Source organism: Elephas maximus, chromosome 16, assembly GCF_024166365.1.
Source record: "Elephas maximus indicus isolate mEleMax1 chromosome 16, mEleMax1 primary haplotype, whole genome shotgun sequence".
NCBI classification, from domain to species: domain Eukaryota; kingdom Metazoa; phylum Chordata; class Mammalia; order Proboscidea; family Elephantidae; genus Elephas; species Elephas maximus.
In genome coordinates this window covers 40,238,840-40,255,699 of record NC_064834.1, presented here as the reverse complement: position 1 = coordinate 40,255,699, position 16,860 = coordinate 40,238,840, and the positions used below count along the sequence as shown (strand labels likewise).

Genomic DNA, 16,860 nt, shown 5'->3' with positions numbered 1-16,860 from the left:
TCCCTGTGCAAACCCTTCCTAAACAGAAAGACAGTCTGCTTACACATCCAAGCTGGCTTCTTTTCCAGAGTTCTGGGTTCCTGTCAATGTGCTCATGTTGCTTTTGTGATCCTTCACAGGGCATACTACACCATGCCACATGGTCACCAGACAGCTATTGGGATTGACTTTTCTTCCCTTCTGTTCTCTTCCCCTTTCACTATTTGAGTCCTAAATTTATTTACTTATTTCCTTCCTTCCTTCTTTGCTTCTTCTGTTATTCATTAAATCCCAAGTTTATTTTATTTCTGTGTTGCTTCATAAAGCATGGTTTTAGAGCACCTTTGGAGATACAAGCTGCTATTTCAATATTAAGGAGCCTGGTGGTGTAATTGTTCAGCAGTCAACTACTGTCCGAAAGGTCTGCAGTTCAAACTCACCAGCTGCTCCATGCAGAAAAGACCTGGCCATCTGCTCCCGTAAAGATTACAGCCTAGGAATCCTTATGGGGAAGTTCTACCCTATTATACAGGGTCACAGTGATTCGGAGTCAACTCAATAGCACACAATAACTACATTTCAGCATTAACCCATAGACCCAATATGCGTAGGCTATCAGTGGATAATTGAGAGCTAAACCAGTCTTAGATGTAAATGGACACCACTAACTTTTTTTTGCTTTAAATTTTATTTATTTTGTTGTTGTTTTTGAGAATATACACAGCAAAACATATACCCATTCAAGTTTCTACGTGTACAATTTAGTGACATTGATTACATTCTTCAAGTTGTGCAACCATTCTCACCCTCCTTTACTCAGTTGTTCCTCTGTCATTAATATAAACTCACTGCCCCCTAAGGTTCCTATCTAATCTTCTGAGTTGCTGTTGTCAGTTTGATTCTATATAGATAGTTCTTAAAAGAGCATAATGCTCAAGGCAGACCTTTTTTACTAGTTAAGCTAAACTATTGTTCAGTTTTAAGATGACTTCAGGGGATATTTTTGGCTTAAGGTTTAAAGATTCTCTCTCGGGCAGTATTTTCAGGGGTTCATCCACCCTCCACGAGGAGCCACTAACTTTCAAACTGTTGTTTTTATTGTTTGATCAGATACTACAGAAGTAATTCATGTTCATTCTAGAAAATTTAGAAAGTGTATATGGGCAAAAATAAAAATTACCCTATAACCTTACACAGACAAGGAATGTGCATCCAAAGACGTGGAATGTCTCGTCAGTCTCCACTGTATGTCTTGCTGCACATCATTTCAGAAAGATGCAGCTAAAGATACATATAGAAATTGTGGATGTAGAAATAGATGAATCTGTGTTCTTACTGTTTTGTGACCTGCTTTTTTTTTTTTTTTGTTAAACATCTGACAGTATGTCATGGTCTTATTTCTGCTTCAGAAAATATTTTTTGACAATTACTATTATTGTTTTTATTGCAGCTGACTTCTTTTAACCTATGAAATAACTCACTGTTTAAGTTCCAAACCAAGATGCTGTGGGTGTCTTAGATTGCAGTTTCCTAATACCAGGCAGTTGCTGCCTGTGTCATATCCACCTGGGTTGCCTTTAGAATTAAACATTTTGATAAAAAAGTTACTTAAAAATGAGGGGAAGTTGGGTTTGCAGTTGAGTTATTGGCTACAATCCCAACAGAACATTCTAATCAGGGCTTCAAATTGGTTCTGCCTGGTTCATTCATGGCTGATGAGCTGAAACCAGAGTGGACCCAAATTTTTTAGATGTGGGTGAAGTAGAATGGGAAAAATTATGGGTTGAAGCCCTAGCTAGAAACTTAACCTGCCTCTTAGAAAACAAGGGCAGCATGCATATTGCATAGCAACCAAATCTCTTGACTGGCAGAGTCGGAAACAGCAGTGCCCCGCTCAAAGATGGTGGCCTCCCACATCACTTTGCATGTGTGTCACTCTCCACAGTCCTGGCAATAATCCAGTCTCCTGAAAGGTGCATCAGGCACCTGGAAGGGCCCACTGCACCTCTTCCAAGTCTCCCATTCCAGGGCTTTGACCCATAATTTTTCCTGTTCCACTTATTGTGCTTTTTAAAATGTGGGTCTGTTCCAATTTTACTTCTTTGGCCATGACTCAATTAGATCGAGCTGGTTCAAAACTCTGGTTCTAATAGACTGATTGTTAAATGTCAGTGACTCAGTGATACAGTTTGCTGTTGCTTAGAATAGGGCACCCGGGAAAGTAGTCCATTACGAGGTGAACAGCTCACCCTCCCTACTTAAGGAATGTCCTGAAACCTTCAAAGCCCTCAAACTCATGAATGACCATTCAGGCCCCTGCCTTTCTTCTCAGTCACATTTGTTATAGTCACTCGTTTCTTTGTGCACCTTATCACCAAAATTACCCTTCTTCTTTTAAAAATATTTTATCATGGTTTTGGAGAAAGTTTACATGGCAAATTAGGTTCCCATTTGACAATTTCTACACAAATTGTTTAGTGACACTAGTTTCATTTTTCACAATGTGTCAACATTTTGTTTAATCGTGTACTAGTTGTTCATTTCTAGTACTCTTGTTTCTCTGCTTCCTTATCTTCTCATCTTTGTTTTAGAGTAATTGTTGACCTTTTCGTCTCATATAGACAGTTTTTTAACAAAGCACCATACTCACGGGTAATATTCTTTATTTTACCCTACCTTTTTGAGCAGTTTTTTCCTCTAACCTAATGGACATATTTCAAATAAGGCAGAATTTGTCACCTCAGGAGTTAGTGCACTCCTAGAGGTACATGGAGAGTAACTGAGCCAGGCCGAAAGCAGCTGCAGAGCTACCCACCAGCTAGTGACCCTTACAGCCTGCACCTGGTTCGATACCCGCTTCAACAAAGTACAAATGTCCCTGACCCAGACTTGCAGGGGCCTTGGGGATGTTGAATCCGAGGTTGTAAGACCACTGTATTTAACATTACACATTGGTGCTACTTCACCCTTCTGTGTCCCAGGCTTCCACTGGGTGTGGGTTTGCTGTTGAGCTATTGGCTCAACTGCAATCTAGGCTTCTGCTCTTGCTTCAGCCCCACTATCTGGCACCTGGCTGAGATGAAAGGCTACAGGCTGAGGCCAGAGCACAGCTGCCTGGCCCACCTCTGACCTTGTGGCTTCAGGGTCTAACCACATTGGAATTTGCCTCATGAGCATTTCCAAAGCTCAGTTTCACTGCAGAGAGCAGCCTTGCCCTTTGCCCTGCTGCTCACTCTGTCACCCCTTTATCAGTAAAATAATAGCTTCTTGCAGCTGTTTCATAAGATCTTCTCTTTGGTTCTTCCTCCTCGGGGCTGTTGGTGGGGGCTGCCACTCTACCTGTCAAGGACACACTGGGGCAGGCTATACTGCTGCAGGGGGCTGGGGCCTGGACGCTGGCAGGTATGCTACAATTGGCATAAAGCTTGGAGGTTCCTGTGGTGTGAGTTTGGGGGAGCCTGTAAAGGCATTTTATTTACAGTAAGTTCAGAAGTTTGTTTTTTTTTTTTTCCCAGAAGTTTACTTTCTGTTTAAACTATTAACAGTTGTTAGCAATTCCAAAACCTAGTTCTTTATTGGGCTTTAATATTCTCTTTGTAAACCTGACAAATTTCAGAGACTCACCCATAGACAAGACTCTTGTGACTATCTCTAACCCTCTCGTTAGCACTGCCCAAAGGCTGATCCTAACATATCTTTGACAGCGTTGGTCAGAATTAAGGAGCCCTGGTGGCACAATGGTTAAGAGCTCAGCTCCTAACCAAAAGGTGGGTGCTTCAAATCCACCAGCTGCTCCTTGGAAACCCAGTGGGGCAGTTCTACTCCATCCTATCTGGTTGCTATGAGTTGGAATCGACTCAACAGCAAAGGGTTTGCTGTTTTTGGTTTTGTTGGTACAGTGGCTAAGCACTTGGGTCGGTGGTTCGAACTCACCAGTGGCTCCGCAGGAGAAAGATGTGACAGTTCACTTCTGTAAAGATTGAAACTCCATTGCCATCAGGTGGATTGCAACTCATAGCAACCCTATAGAACAGAGTAGAGCTGGCCCATAGAGTTTCCAAGTCTGTAATCTTTACGGAAGCTGATTGCCACATCTTTCTTCTGCAGAGCGGCTGGTGGGTTTGAACTACTGACCTTTTGGTCAGCAGCTGACCCCTTAACTACTGTACCACCAGGGCTCCTTTCCCTTGAAAACCCTATGGAATAGTTCTGTTCTGTCCTGTAGGATCACTGTGAGTCTGAATCCACTCGATGGCAACAGGCTTGTTTTTCTTTTTAGGCCTGTTGAAAATCAGAATTCCTGGAAGGGTATCCTCGGAATCCGTGTTTTAATGAGCACCCGCGCCTGCACTGATGCTGACGTACTCTATTGTTTGAAACTTAGCCCAGCCAAGCATATTGCTGTGGAGTCAATTCCAACTCATGGAGAACCTACGAGGGTCAGAGTAGAACTGCACGCCATGGGTTTTTCAATGGCTGTGATCTTTTGGAAGCAGATCGACAAAGTTTTCTTCTTAGGGTCCTCTGGGTGGATTTGAACCAGTAGGCTTTTGGTTAGTAGCCGAGTGCTTAACCATTATCACCAAGGGACTCCATATTTAAAACTTACTGCTTAAAAAAAAAAAAAAAAGCCAAAAGTATGGTAAGAAATTCTCTTTAAAACACTGTAAAAAGAATATTTAGTAAAATTTTTATTACGCATGTAATATGTATTCATTATGAAACTGTAGAATGTATATGAACATACTGCTAACCAAAAGTTAAGTGGTTCGAAACCACCAGCCACTCCTTGGGAGAAAGATGTGGCAGTCTGCTTCCATCAAGATTTCTAGCCTGGGACACCCTATAGGGCAGTTCTCCTCTGTCCTGTTGGTACGCTGAGTCAGAATTGACTCAACTGCAGTAGGTTTGGTTCTTTTGTTACATGAGTACAAAGAAGAAAATAAATCACCCATATGTCTACCACCTAGGAGTCGCCACAGTAGTATTTTGGTATACCCTTCCATTTTTTGATACAATCATTTCCATTTATGAAGAGGATCATACTACATGTTCTTTTTGATAACTTTATTTAATTAAATAGCATTGTATTTGTTAGATACAGGCTAAGTTGCTCTATCAGAGACCCAGAAATACAGTTGCTAAAATACATAGTCTGTTTTTTACTCATAATACACTCCAGAGAGCAGTGGCTTAGGCTGGTGGTAGAGAGGGGTATGGCTGTGCTCCATGAGGTCGCCCAGGGACCCAGTTCCCCTGTTACCATAGCTCTGCCATCTCTAGGGTGCTGTCCTCTACTGCCTGGTTGAAGCCAGATTGCTTCCATATCTACTTCAGCCCACAGGAAGTGGGGAGACAAGAAGACCATGGCAAGTGGCTTCACATTAAGGAGTTAGCTCAGAAGTGAGTGGTATATTTCATATCTCACAGCCTAGCTGGAGAGGGGTAGACGATGGGGTTTCTGCCTGATGACCATGTTCTCAAAGAACATTGGAGGGGCTCCTTACTGAAATTAAGACAGGGAGAATGGGCACTGTGGAGTGATTAGGAGGCCCTGGGTGGGGACTTCTAATAGTTAACACATTTGGCTGCTAACCAAAAGGTTGACAGTTCAAGTCCATCCAGAGGTGCCTTGAAAGAAAGGCCTTCCAAAAAATCTGTGGAAAACCCTGTGGAGCACAGTTCTACTCTGACACACATGGAGTGGCCATGAGTCTGAATCAACTTGGTGGCCAAAAAAAAAAAAAAAAAAGTCATAATCAAAAATACCTTTCCAGGTCAATAATTAAAAAATTTAAAATATTTCTAATCAAGAGACATTTTTCCATTGTTTGAATTTTAATTTTTCTTTTTTCCTGTCACGGTTTTTTTTTTTTTTTTTTTTTGCAATGGTAAACTATCCTGTGATAAACATCTGTGTATTATAGTTAAGTGTTTACACGTTAGGCAAATTATTTTCTTAGAATATATTTGTAGAGGTAGGTTACTGACCAGAGAGTAAGCATATTTCTAAGACTTCTGATACATACTGTACAGTAGGAAAGTTGAACCTATTTATATTTTTTGTTAACATTTGAGACTTAAAATTAATTTTTAAAATGTCACTTTAGAACATTACAAGCATTTTCCTCTCATCTTTATCCACATATGATTATTACATGATTGTAACCGTAGTGCATATTCAGTTTTATGTTCTGACTTTTTTCCCACTTAATATTATTTGTAAACATCATTAATAGTTTTCTGTTTCTATCTTATTATTTATGACAGTGGCGTACTGTTGATACATAACTAAGGCAGCATAATTTATTTAACCAAATATCTATTTTTAGACTTTAGCTTCTTTCCATATTTTTTTTCCTTTAAATAACTTTCACATTTTGCTCTTTCTGAGATGCCTTTTCAAGTGGATAGTTTTTGAATTCCTAATGCAACGCTCGGTACAAAATTCAGGTTTGGAGGTTCAGTCTGAGACATAGGCAAGTTATTCCTTTACATTCCATACTCCCTCTAGGGGCTTTATATAAATGCTAAAAGAGTTAGATGACAAAGTGATGTCTGTGTACAGCAGGAAAACAGCTCGTATTGTTATATTTCCACTGACAATTCGAGATAGGGAACAGGTGCACTAACAGGTGCTGTAAATTTATATTTTGTTCTGCTTGTTAGATACACTGCCATATTTAACCAAAAAAAAAAAAAAATCCACTGCCGTCCAGTCGATTCCGACTCATAGCGACCCTATATTTAGCAACTGTCATTTGCACTGACAAAAGCTGATGCTGAACATTTCTCCTGTAGCAGCCTTCTGTGGTATCTAATCTCACTCTGTCTTTATTACATCAAACAGAATTTTATGCAGTTGATAAGAACTGACATTTCACAGAAGTCAGAAGCAGTTCTGACAAAGAATGTCAGGGTCATTCTCTTTTATCTGTTACTGTTGCGCCACCATGTGGCCAAAGCTTAAACACAGTTCCCAAGTCATTTGGCCCACCATTTTAAGATTAATTCTTGACGTATTTAGAACCTGGAGGTCTGGGGGAAGTATGAGTTTGTATTATTTCAAATCTCACATATGAGTGACTTTAAAAATATTTTTATGTCATACTCTTCAATATGTATAAATTTCAATTTTATATAAAATACCATTCATGGCTATAGTCTTCCCAACTAGGTAGAAATTGTACTGGTACGCAGTAGATACTTCGTGATTACGCTGGTACTGGTACTCAAGAAATATGTATTCCTTCTGAAGCAAAACAGTTACTTTTTGCAAAAATTTAAGATTCAAATTTCCCTGGAAAACACCAGCATAAAGTTCATTCAGTGAGAGCAACCATTGATCCAGTATAATTCAAAGTATATGTGTGTAGCTATTTTGTTGTGTGATATGATAGCTCTTGTCCAATTATACACTGAGAAATCGAGTTGTTTAGTAAAAGAGAACAGAGCAATGCCATTTCATTTTAAATTACGGTTTGGAAATGAAGTGTAAATCTGGTTGATTTCTGAAGCCATCGTTAACTCCAGCAAACTATGATGCTATTTCAAACTTCTGTGTCAGATAACTTTTTTTTTTCAAACTACCTTCTTTTTAGGCTGTTAGATCCCCAAACTTCCAAGCCTTTGACTGGGGAAGCATTGTCAAGAATTATTTTCATTACAACCAGGTAAGGTCTCCAGAATTAAAATGGTTCCTGAAAACCCATCAAGGAAGCCAGCCTGGGTTATTGGGGTTCTGGTAGGGTGGTGGAAAGGATGTGGGAGAGTTGACTGGGTAGGGTTTGTTTCCTTCAGTCAATTCCAGAACAACCCAAGCTTTGTGGTTGGTGGTGTAGTCTAGGTCTCTCCTCCTTGTCCTCTAAAAAAAAAAATCCTCTAGCTGGCTCCAAATAAGAGTGGTCACTGTCATACATTATTCATAATGACTGTGAACACAGACTCTAGAGTCAGAGAATCCTAAGTCAGTCCTGAAGCTGTGGGACCTTGGCCAAATTACGTTGCCTAAACCTCTTTCATATTAAAAAAAAAAAAAAAAAAAAAAATTTTTTTTGAATGCAAAGTGTGAGGCACTTTGCTCATTTTTTTTTTTTTAATTCAATTCTCACAGCATCCTTGTGGCATAGATATGATTATCACTAATTTAAAGATGAGGAAACAAAGGCTTAGAGAATTTCTATAGCTTGCCTTAACATCCCAGAGGGAGAAAATGGCTCCAGAGCACCTTTCCAACCACGTGGTTCTGTAGCCTCCCATCTGTGACATGAAGAGAGCAGGAATTCAGACACTTGTGACAGTGCCCAGCATGTGGTGACAGCTCAATAACTAGCAGTTCTCGTAGTGATTATTCTTTCATGTGGTTTAGGGTTTTTTGTTGTTGTTCTGGTAATGGTAACCTGAAAAGTAAACCGATAGTCAATGCTTTTTAGAATTTAGTCCCTTATTCTCCCATCTAACTTACTAAACAGTATTTAATGGAGAGTGTGTTTATTGTGACTTTGGAAAAAAAATAACTGTGGATTTTTATTGTAGACTTACCCTCCCACTTACAATGTGAGAGACATGCCCGTGCCGACTGCAGTCTGGAGTGGGGGCCGGGACTGGCTCGCGGACGTCCTTGACGTCAGTATCTTACTGACCCAGATCACCAACTTGGTGTACCACAAGCAGCTTCCTGAATGGCAGCATCTCGACTTTATCTGGGGCTTGGATGCCCCTTGGCGGATGTATAATGAAATTATTAATCTAATGAGGAAATACCAGTGAAAGCCAGGCTTGAGAAATTTACAGCCAAGTCGTTGGTCAAGATGTGTTAAGATGTGTTTGCTTATTTCCTATAAAATACTTGTTTCTCTTTCCCAGGCCTTTTATATTTTTATACCCAATGAAATTGATTTTGAAGATACCAAATTCTCACTAGTTAGGATTAGAAACATATTAGCTGCTTCTTTTTTTTTTTTTTTCCTACTTTGTGATCCTTGTCAGAGTAATTGGTTGTGGTAGCCAGGCACTATCTGGTTCTTCTGGGCTCAGGCTGGTGGAGGCTCTGGTTCATGTGGTCCATTTGCCCTTTGGACTTATATTTTCTTGTGTCTTTGGTTTTCTTCCTTCCCCTTTGCTCTAGATGAGATGGAACAAATAAATGTATCTTAGAGGGCCACTTACAAGCTTTTAGGATCGCAGATGCTGCTCACCAAAGTAGGATGTAGAATATTTTCTTTATGCACTGTTTTATGCCAGTTGGCCTAGATGTTCCCTGAGACCATGGTCCCAGCCCTCAGCCCCAGTAGCTTTTTTTTTTCATTTGTTTAATGATGATCATCAGCTGAATATGAAGCTAATGACTCAACCGTGCGTTGTTTAAGTCTTGAAAAAATATGACTGATTTGTGAAAAGATCATTTGAACCATTCTGTTTGTTCTTAAAATTTAAAATATACTGTATTGCCTTTTTACTCCCACAAAGGGCGAATTCACACGTGTTAGAATTTTTAAACAGCGTTGTTCATTGGTAAATAATCTGGTAAAAACACTTGAGCAAAATTCAGTGTAGAAGTGCCCAGTTCTCACCTCCTTGCCTTAAAAGGCTCCCCAGTCTAATGGCCTTGTATTTAGGGGTCTAAATGACAGTTTCTCATGTTTTTTATTCAGTGGGTGCAGAGTCAAAGCCAGTGACATCCAGCTATTCCAGTTACAAAGGTTCCGTAACGAATTTTACTTACCAAACCTGTGATAGCTATTATTCAGCCAGCGTTGAAACTGCTCAGGCCAAGCAGAATTATTTGTTGGAGCCTTCCAAAACAATGTACTGACTTTAAAAAAGTGAGACAAAAACTGGTATGTTTTCAGTAGATGGAAGACTGGTACACTCAACTGTCTGTATTCATACATTGTAAATTCTGTGGCAGACTATAATTCCACTTGTTTTTTAAGAAGAAGAAAAATCCTGTGGAACAAGTATACCACTATCTTTTCCTGAAGTTTCTGTGTTCTGTTAAACAGTGTCTCAGCAATGAGGTCTGTGTGAAGCAGACATCCCAGCCTGTCCACAGGAAGAGTGTCCTAATCTGGTTTCACACAGAGACATATGAATGTAAATGTTTCCAGATTACAACTCAGGGGTTCCTTGAGTGTTTGTAGCTTTATGTGTATCCATGGTGTTACTGTTCCTGATTTTCATCCCCGTGTCAGGAAACCCGTATTCCCACAATCTTGCGACATTGTTTCTTTACAATACTGTCAGCTGGACAAAATGACCACTCCAAGTTGTTTTTTGTTTTCTTTGTTTACATAATTTGATATAATTAGCTACAATAACAATATTTAATATTGGCTACTATGTGAAGGCAGACTAATAGTGCTTTGTAATATTGAAAGAGTCTTTCAACTTTTTAATAAAACTCGTAGAATTGCATTTGTGTGTTCTCCTTTATTTAATAGCCTTTCTATTCTTCCCTTTCTCTTTTTTGGCAGAACTTACACTTTTCTTTCTCATCTCTGTCCACGTTACTCCTTGTAAACCTCCCCGATGCTGCCCATGAGCATTTGTTCCTCCCATGAGAGAGAGTGGTCTCAAGGCTAAGAAAAATCAGGAGATGGTTTGGAAATATCGGCGTTGAAAGTTATCTAGCAGGATCCATATGAGCAAAGTTGTGAGTGGAGACTAGACAGCGATTAAGCCCATCTTCAGGTAGTTGTTGGGCTCAGCCAGGTCCATGGATTAACAGATTGTCCACTCAACCCCCTTATTGTACAAATGAGACAACCAAGACTGACAGAGGCAGGGCATGTCATAACAGTTACTACTTGCCTGTGAGTTGCTTCCAACTTATGGTGACTCCACGTGTGTCAGAGTTGAACTAGGCTTCATAGGGTTTTCAGTAGCTTTTTTTGGAAGTACATTGCCAGGCCTTTCTTCTGAGGTGCCTCTGGGTGGACTTAAACTGCCAACCTTTCGGCTAGCAGCCGAGTGTATTAACCATTTGCACCACCCAGGGATTTCGGTCATGCCGTCAGGCTCCCAAAACATCGGCTTGGGGCTCAGTGTGGTCTCTCCCACTACTCTGTAAGCTTGAGGGCATACTCATCTCTGTATGCCCAGAATCTAACACAGGGTCTGGAATATAGTGAGTCTCAGTAAATAGATGTAGACTGATTAAATGTGTGAAAAGCAATGGAAATTTTCATGTGGCTAAATGAAATTAAGCACAAGTAACACCTGGGAGAGTCTGAGGACTGAATCTGTGTGATTTTCATGGCACCTAGAGAAAAGACGAAAAGTGCACTAGATGTAAAGGGTGTGTCTACAGAAAGGTGCCACCCTCCACAGGCCATATGTCCCCCCAGAGTCATTTTTTTCCCTTTGACCTAGGTCTGGCCAAGCAAGTACAAGGTTCTTGGGCAGGGCTGGAAAGAAAGGGACAGTGAAGGGTGTTTCTGTTGGTTGTTTTCCACTAGTAGGGGAGAAAACTTGCCACTGTAAGGTTTCTCTGGCTTTGGCTACACCGTGGGGATCCCACAGATGCCTGTGAGAACTTGTGGCCAGTAGAGCTTCCACACGCCAGACAGTAGACAGGAATGAGCAGTTGCTGCATTCCATAGATCCATCTTCTACAGAACTGTTTTTCTCTTTGTGTCCTTTGCAACTTCTTTCTGGGGACTTTTATGCACCGTGTTGTTATATAGGCTCCTGTCAAGTCAGCCCCTGACTCATGGCGACCCCATGCACAAGGGAACAAAATGCTGCCTTGTCCTGGGCCATCCCCATGAGCATATTGAACCATTGTGATCCATAGGGTTTTCACTGGCTGATTTTCAGAAGTACGACTCCAGGCCTTTTTTTTTTTCCTAAAAAAAAAAAAATTTTATTGTGCTTTAAGTGAAAGTTTACAAATCAAGTCAGTCTCATACAAAAATCTATGCACACCTTGCTATATACTCCTAGTTGTTCTCCCTCTAATGGGAAAGCACACTCCTTCCTTCCACTCTCTCTTTTCATGGCCATTAGGTCCAGGCCCTTCCTCCTAGTCCATCTCAGTCTGGAAGCTCCTCTGAAACCTGTTCAGCATTACACTAACACACAAACGCCCACTGACAAATGCACGGTGACTATGCTGAGGTGTATGGGCCAGAAGCAAACCCAGGTCCCCTGCATGGAAGGGAAGAGTTCCACAACCCAAAAAACAAACCTGTTGCTGGCGATTCCGACTCATAACCACCCTACAGGACAGAGTAGAATGGCCCCACAGGATTTTCAAGGAGGGGCTGGTGGATTCAAACTGCTAACCTTTCAGTTAGCCAGCCGGGCTGTTAACCACGGTGCCACCAGGACACCACTAAACCACCAACGCTCTCTATCTAGTCTGCAGACCACTCTAAAGGTGATGTTGCACGCTGGTTCTTGCTACAGTGGAGTTATATTCCACATTTGCCTTTTTTGGTTTCCTCTTCCCCTTGATATAGCTGCATAGCCCTGTTACACCCTCATAACCCTGGTTGTATTAAAGTTTTATTCTATCCTTGGCTGAGAGTGTAAAGCAAGATTGGAACTTGTGCTGCCCAAAGTCCTGGGAAGAATTGGAGGGGCTCTTTCTTATTTTTTATGGGCTCCAATGTATATTCTGTTGAGCAGAACACAAAGATCTCTGTAGATCTCTAGGGCAAGGAAAAGAATATTGAACTTGGAACTTTTACGTCTTTACGTGCGGCAATGAAGTCACAATTCAGAATGAAAATAATTTTTTCCATTGCCACAAGGGGGCACGCTTGGCTTTGCTTTCAGTCTTCCCAAGCCACCTACCACTTTGCTTTTTATAGGAAGGCTTTCTGTAGTTCCTTCCTCTTGGAAAGGTAGTGAGCTTTGTTGCTTTAGGAGCCAGTTGGTAGTTTGAGGGCTGGTTAGTTCTGGGTTTTAGGGTAGATGTGGCTGTGGTCAGGTCTACCTTGAATTGTGACTGATTCTTGCCTAATAAGTAATATCTGAAAAGTTTTCCCAAGGAATAGCTGTCCCAAATATGACTTATGAAAATAAAAATTTGCCTGAATAGATAAATGAATGGTCAGTACCACAGACATGGGGGAAGGGCAGGATAAGAGACTGGAGAAGCCTTTAACCCAGACCTCAATTTATTAAGGACCAAAATTTAGACTATTGACATTATCTCCAAGAAATGAAGATTATTTGGTTTGTGGGCATGAAAGGTGCTAATTTGTTGGGGGAAGGGGGGAGAGCCCCAGTGGTGCAATGTATAAGCCCTTAGCTGCTAACCGAAAGGTCAGCAGTTTGAATCCACCAGCTGTTCCATGGGAGAAAAGACCTGGTGATCTGCTGTCATAATGATTAAAGCCTAGAAAACCCTGTGGGGAAGTTCTACTCTGTCCTTTAGAGTCAGGGGTGCTATGAGTCAAAATTGACTCAGCACACAACAACAACAATTTGTTGAATGTAAATATTTAAAATACATTATATTTTTAACTCTTGGCATTTATTTATTTTTCGATACAGGTAGTCGCTGACTTAGAAGATATTCACGTTATGATGAATCACACAACCGTCTGTGTTTTGTTTTTGTTTTATACATCTTATAGTCAGCAATGTGTACCTATGTGTGTTTGTATCAAAATATATCTGTAAGTTTATATGTCATGTTTCCAGACCCCAAAGACAAATAAAGATGGGATTTATAAAGATGCTGATAATAAAAGGCAATAATAATGAAAAATTTAATGAGGTCTACTTACATCAGAAGGAACAGAACCCTGTCGTAAGGCTGGGAGTCTCTGTATATGGAAAAGTTTTCAAAATGGAAGTAGCTCTGGTCTCTTGTGACCCCTGAAAGGCATCATCAAGTAATATTCTGATTTTTAAAACAGTTTATCAGCCATTAATTCACTGGAAGAGTATTTACTGAGTATTTATGTATTATGCTAAGTGCAGATTTCAAGTTCAATTCCACACGAAGTAAGCAAAACCCTTTTCTTTGCCAAATTGTTTTAGTTGTACCAAAAATAGCCCTTTGCATTCTACATTGTGCCTTCTGGAGTTTAAGCTTTTTCACAAGGCTTTGATCTTTGCAACAGTCCCTTTGACAGGTGAAGCGAATACTATTTTCTCTGCTTTCCAGGCAATAGTATGCCTTTTAATGGGGATGATTTTATATGTTATCAATGTTTTAAAGAGGTTGATGAGCGTTCCAGCAACTTCAGTAGAAGCAAGACATAGATGGATCAAAAATATAAAGTGCTGAAATCCAAATACACATCAGTGATCTGGGTCAATGGGGGTGTCAAGGAGTCTCTTGGGGAAAACTAACATACCACGCAGGTATTCTCCATCAGCATCCTCTACTGTTTTTGTTATGTAAAATTAATGTTTGCTGAGTTTGTAAAGTACCATGTAAATGCAGCTGCAATGACCTCCTTCCAATCCCAAACTCCTCCTATAGACATACTGTGGAACTGATACTGACCAGGCTCCATTCTCAATTTGGCCATTAATCTTGACTTTCCTTAAACTCCATCTTTATCTTTAAAACAAAGTATTAGATTTTGATCTTTGCAGTTACCCCACCCTCTATGAGTCTTTCATGTTACACAACACTACAAGCGTGCATCTTTGATATCCAGGAATTGTTTTTGGTTTGATGGATGTCAAAAGAGTTCCATCCAAATTTCGAAAGAAAAAAAAAAAAAGCACAAAGGTCATTAAAAAAGAGAGATTGCATCTTTGGTAATGGGTTTTTCCAATTATATGCTTTATTTATTTATTTTTTTATGGGGGGGGGTAGTACCAAAGCCTTTTGATGAGTTGGTACCAAATAACTTTGAGATTGTAATAAATATGCACAGTCTTGATTGTTGTACTCTCAGAAAGGTGATTTGACTCCTGGAATAGCTAGAAAAGAAAGGATTCCTGTCCTCCAACTCTGTCAGGAAGAGCATGTCAAGATAAAACAGGAAATCATGATCAACTGGAGAAGTGTAGAACAGTGTAGGAAACAGTGTGGTCAATCCTGTCTGAAATGAGTGAACACCTTTTGTGAAAAACCATCCCTGTAGGCAAGGAGCCCTGAACTACATTGATAAATGCTCAAAAAAAATTTTTTTTTCAATTTTTCAGCCTTGATTTTGAGCCATTATCTTTTAAAATGATCGTCTAATCCACAAATCTCTTTTGAACTCATTTTGTGCAAGGCATAAAGCTTGGCACTGTGAAAAAAGAAGATACACCCTGTGTCCTAAAAAGACCTAATCATCTACGAAGCTATTACATAAATTTTGTGTGAATAAAAAGTGTTTAAAGCTTGCCAATTCAAAAAATGACACCACTTTAGTCAATACAGATAGGATATGGTTTTTTTTGGAGGGGGGGGGGATTCAATTAAGTAATGCTGTTTTTGGTTGCCTGACATATTTTGTCTACTTTTCAGCATCCTCCATGACATACAGTGGACAACTGACAAGATTTTAACTGATTGGTTTCCCTGAGATGGTTGCATTTGTATGTTGGATACAGCCTTCTACCCAGGTGAGCTGTGTACAAGGAAGGCAATGAAGTCTGTTATTCTTTACAGTGCCTTGAGGTAGGAATCGTAAGCCTGGACAAAGGCTGAAGCCATGGCTTCCAGGTCTTGCTGCACAGCGCTTTATTAATTGGCCTCTGGTGACTATTCTGTGGTGACCTCTTCAAAGTGTTGAAAAGCAAAGATGTCACTTTGAGGACTAAGGTGCACCTGACCCAAGCCATGGTATTTTCACTCATCTCATACACATGAAAAAGCTGGGCAATGAATACGAAAGACCAAAGAAGAATTGATGCATTTGAATTAAGGACATCATGCTTGGTAAAGTAGAGGGTTAATGAAAAAGAGGAAGACCCTCAATGAGACGAATTGACACAGTAGCTGCAAGAATGTGCTCAAGCATAGCAATGATTGTGAGGACGGTACAGAATTGGGTAGTGTTTTATTCTGTTGTACATAAGGCCGCTATGAGTCAGAACCTACTTGATGTCACCTAACAACAACAGTGATTATTCTAACAGGTTTAGTGTCAGAGGATGAAAACCAAAGAAGGAAAAGAATGGGCTGGTTGGGCTGGGGGCTCAAGGGAGTCAGTCCTGACAGCTAAATCTAATAGCTAGGCTCCAATGAAGCAAACCCACCAATGTTACCCACTTAAAAACCTGTGAAAGCATCAAAGACACCCACGCATGATAGCTGAAACCACAAGAACATGACAGTGCGGGCTGAAACAGAATTTGAGGATTGACTTAACTTCTTGAGGGTTTGACCAATACTTTCCTTATGAGCAGAATTCATTTGTAAGTCTGAGAAAGTAAGCTCTGGTGATCCCTTTGGAGCCTTGAGGGGTCCGAGACTGAAGGAGAAAAAGCTCTTTCTCTTCTAGGACACTGCTTGAGACACACACAGTTCAAGGGGCCAGAGGTTTGAACTGTGCATGTCTCTTTGCTACTATCTAAAATAAGAGGAGCATGAGAAAATCCATCTGCTTTCCCTTTTTACACTGCCTGTTAAGAAGCTCAGAGTTGCTTATGAACTTATTCTCATCAAGAGACAGACAGAACATAACATTCTTATCACATACAACCCATTGCTCTTAACCACTATGCTACCAGCATTTCCGTGACATACTAGGGTTAAAAAAAAAAAAAATTGCTCTAGGCCCAGAGGGAATGGGCATCTAAGAAATATCTATAATCCATCAGTGGCAGTGATTCAAAGGCGTTGATTCTTCTTTGGTCTTCCTTATTCATTGTCCAGCTTCCACATGCATATGATACGATTGAAAATACCATGGCTTGGGTCAGGTGCACTTTAGTCTTCAAGGTGACATCTTTGCTTTTCAACACTTTAAAGAG

At 40.3% G+C, this 16,860-nt stretch overlaps 2 protein-coding genes across 2 annotated transcripts in view; both read left to right on the top strand.

Annotated features, from left to right (window-relative positions):
- LOC126059963 (lysosomal acid lipase/cholesteryl ester hydrolase-like) overlaps positions 1-10,395 on the top strand; it is an 89,332-nt gene extending 78,937 nt beyond the window's left edge. Inside the window, exons 9-10 of the mRNA XM_049856031.1 lie at positions 7,581-7,652; positions 8,515-10,395. Of these exons, the coding sequence (XP_049711988.1) occupies positions 7,581-7,652; positions 8,515-8,748 (306 nt within the window). The 3' untranslated portion in view covers positions 8,749-10,395. The remainder of the gene's footprint in view (positions 1-7,580; positions 7,653-8,514) is intronic.
- Positions 1-16,860, top strand: part of LOC126059966 (lysosomal acid lipase/cholesteryl ester hydrolase-like) — a 136,187-nt gene that overhangs the window by 78,937 nt on the left and 40,390 nt on the right. The gene's annotated exons all lie outside the window — the stretch shown is intronic.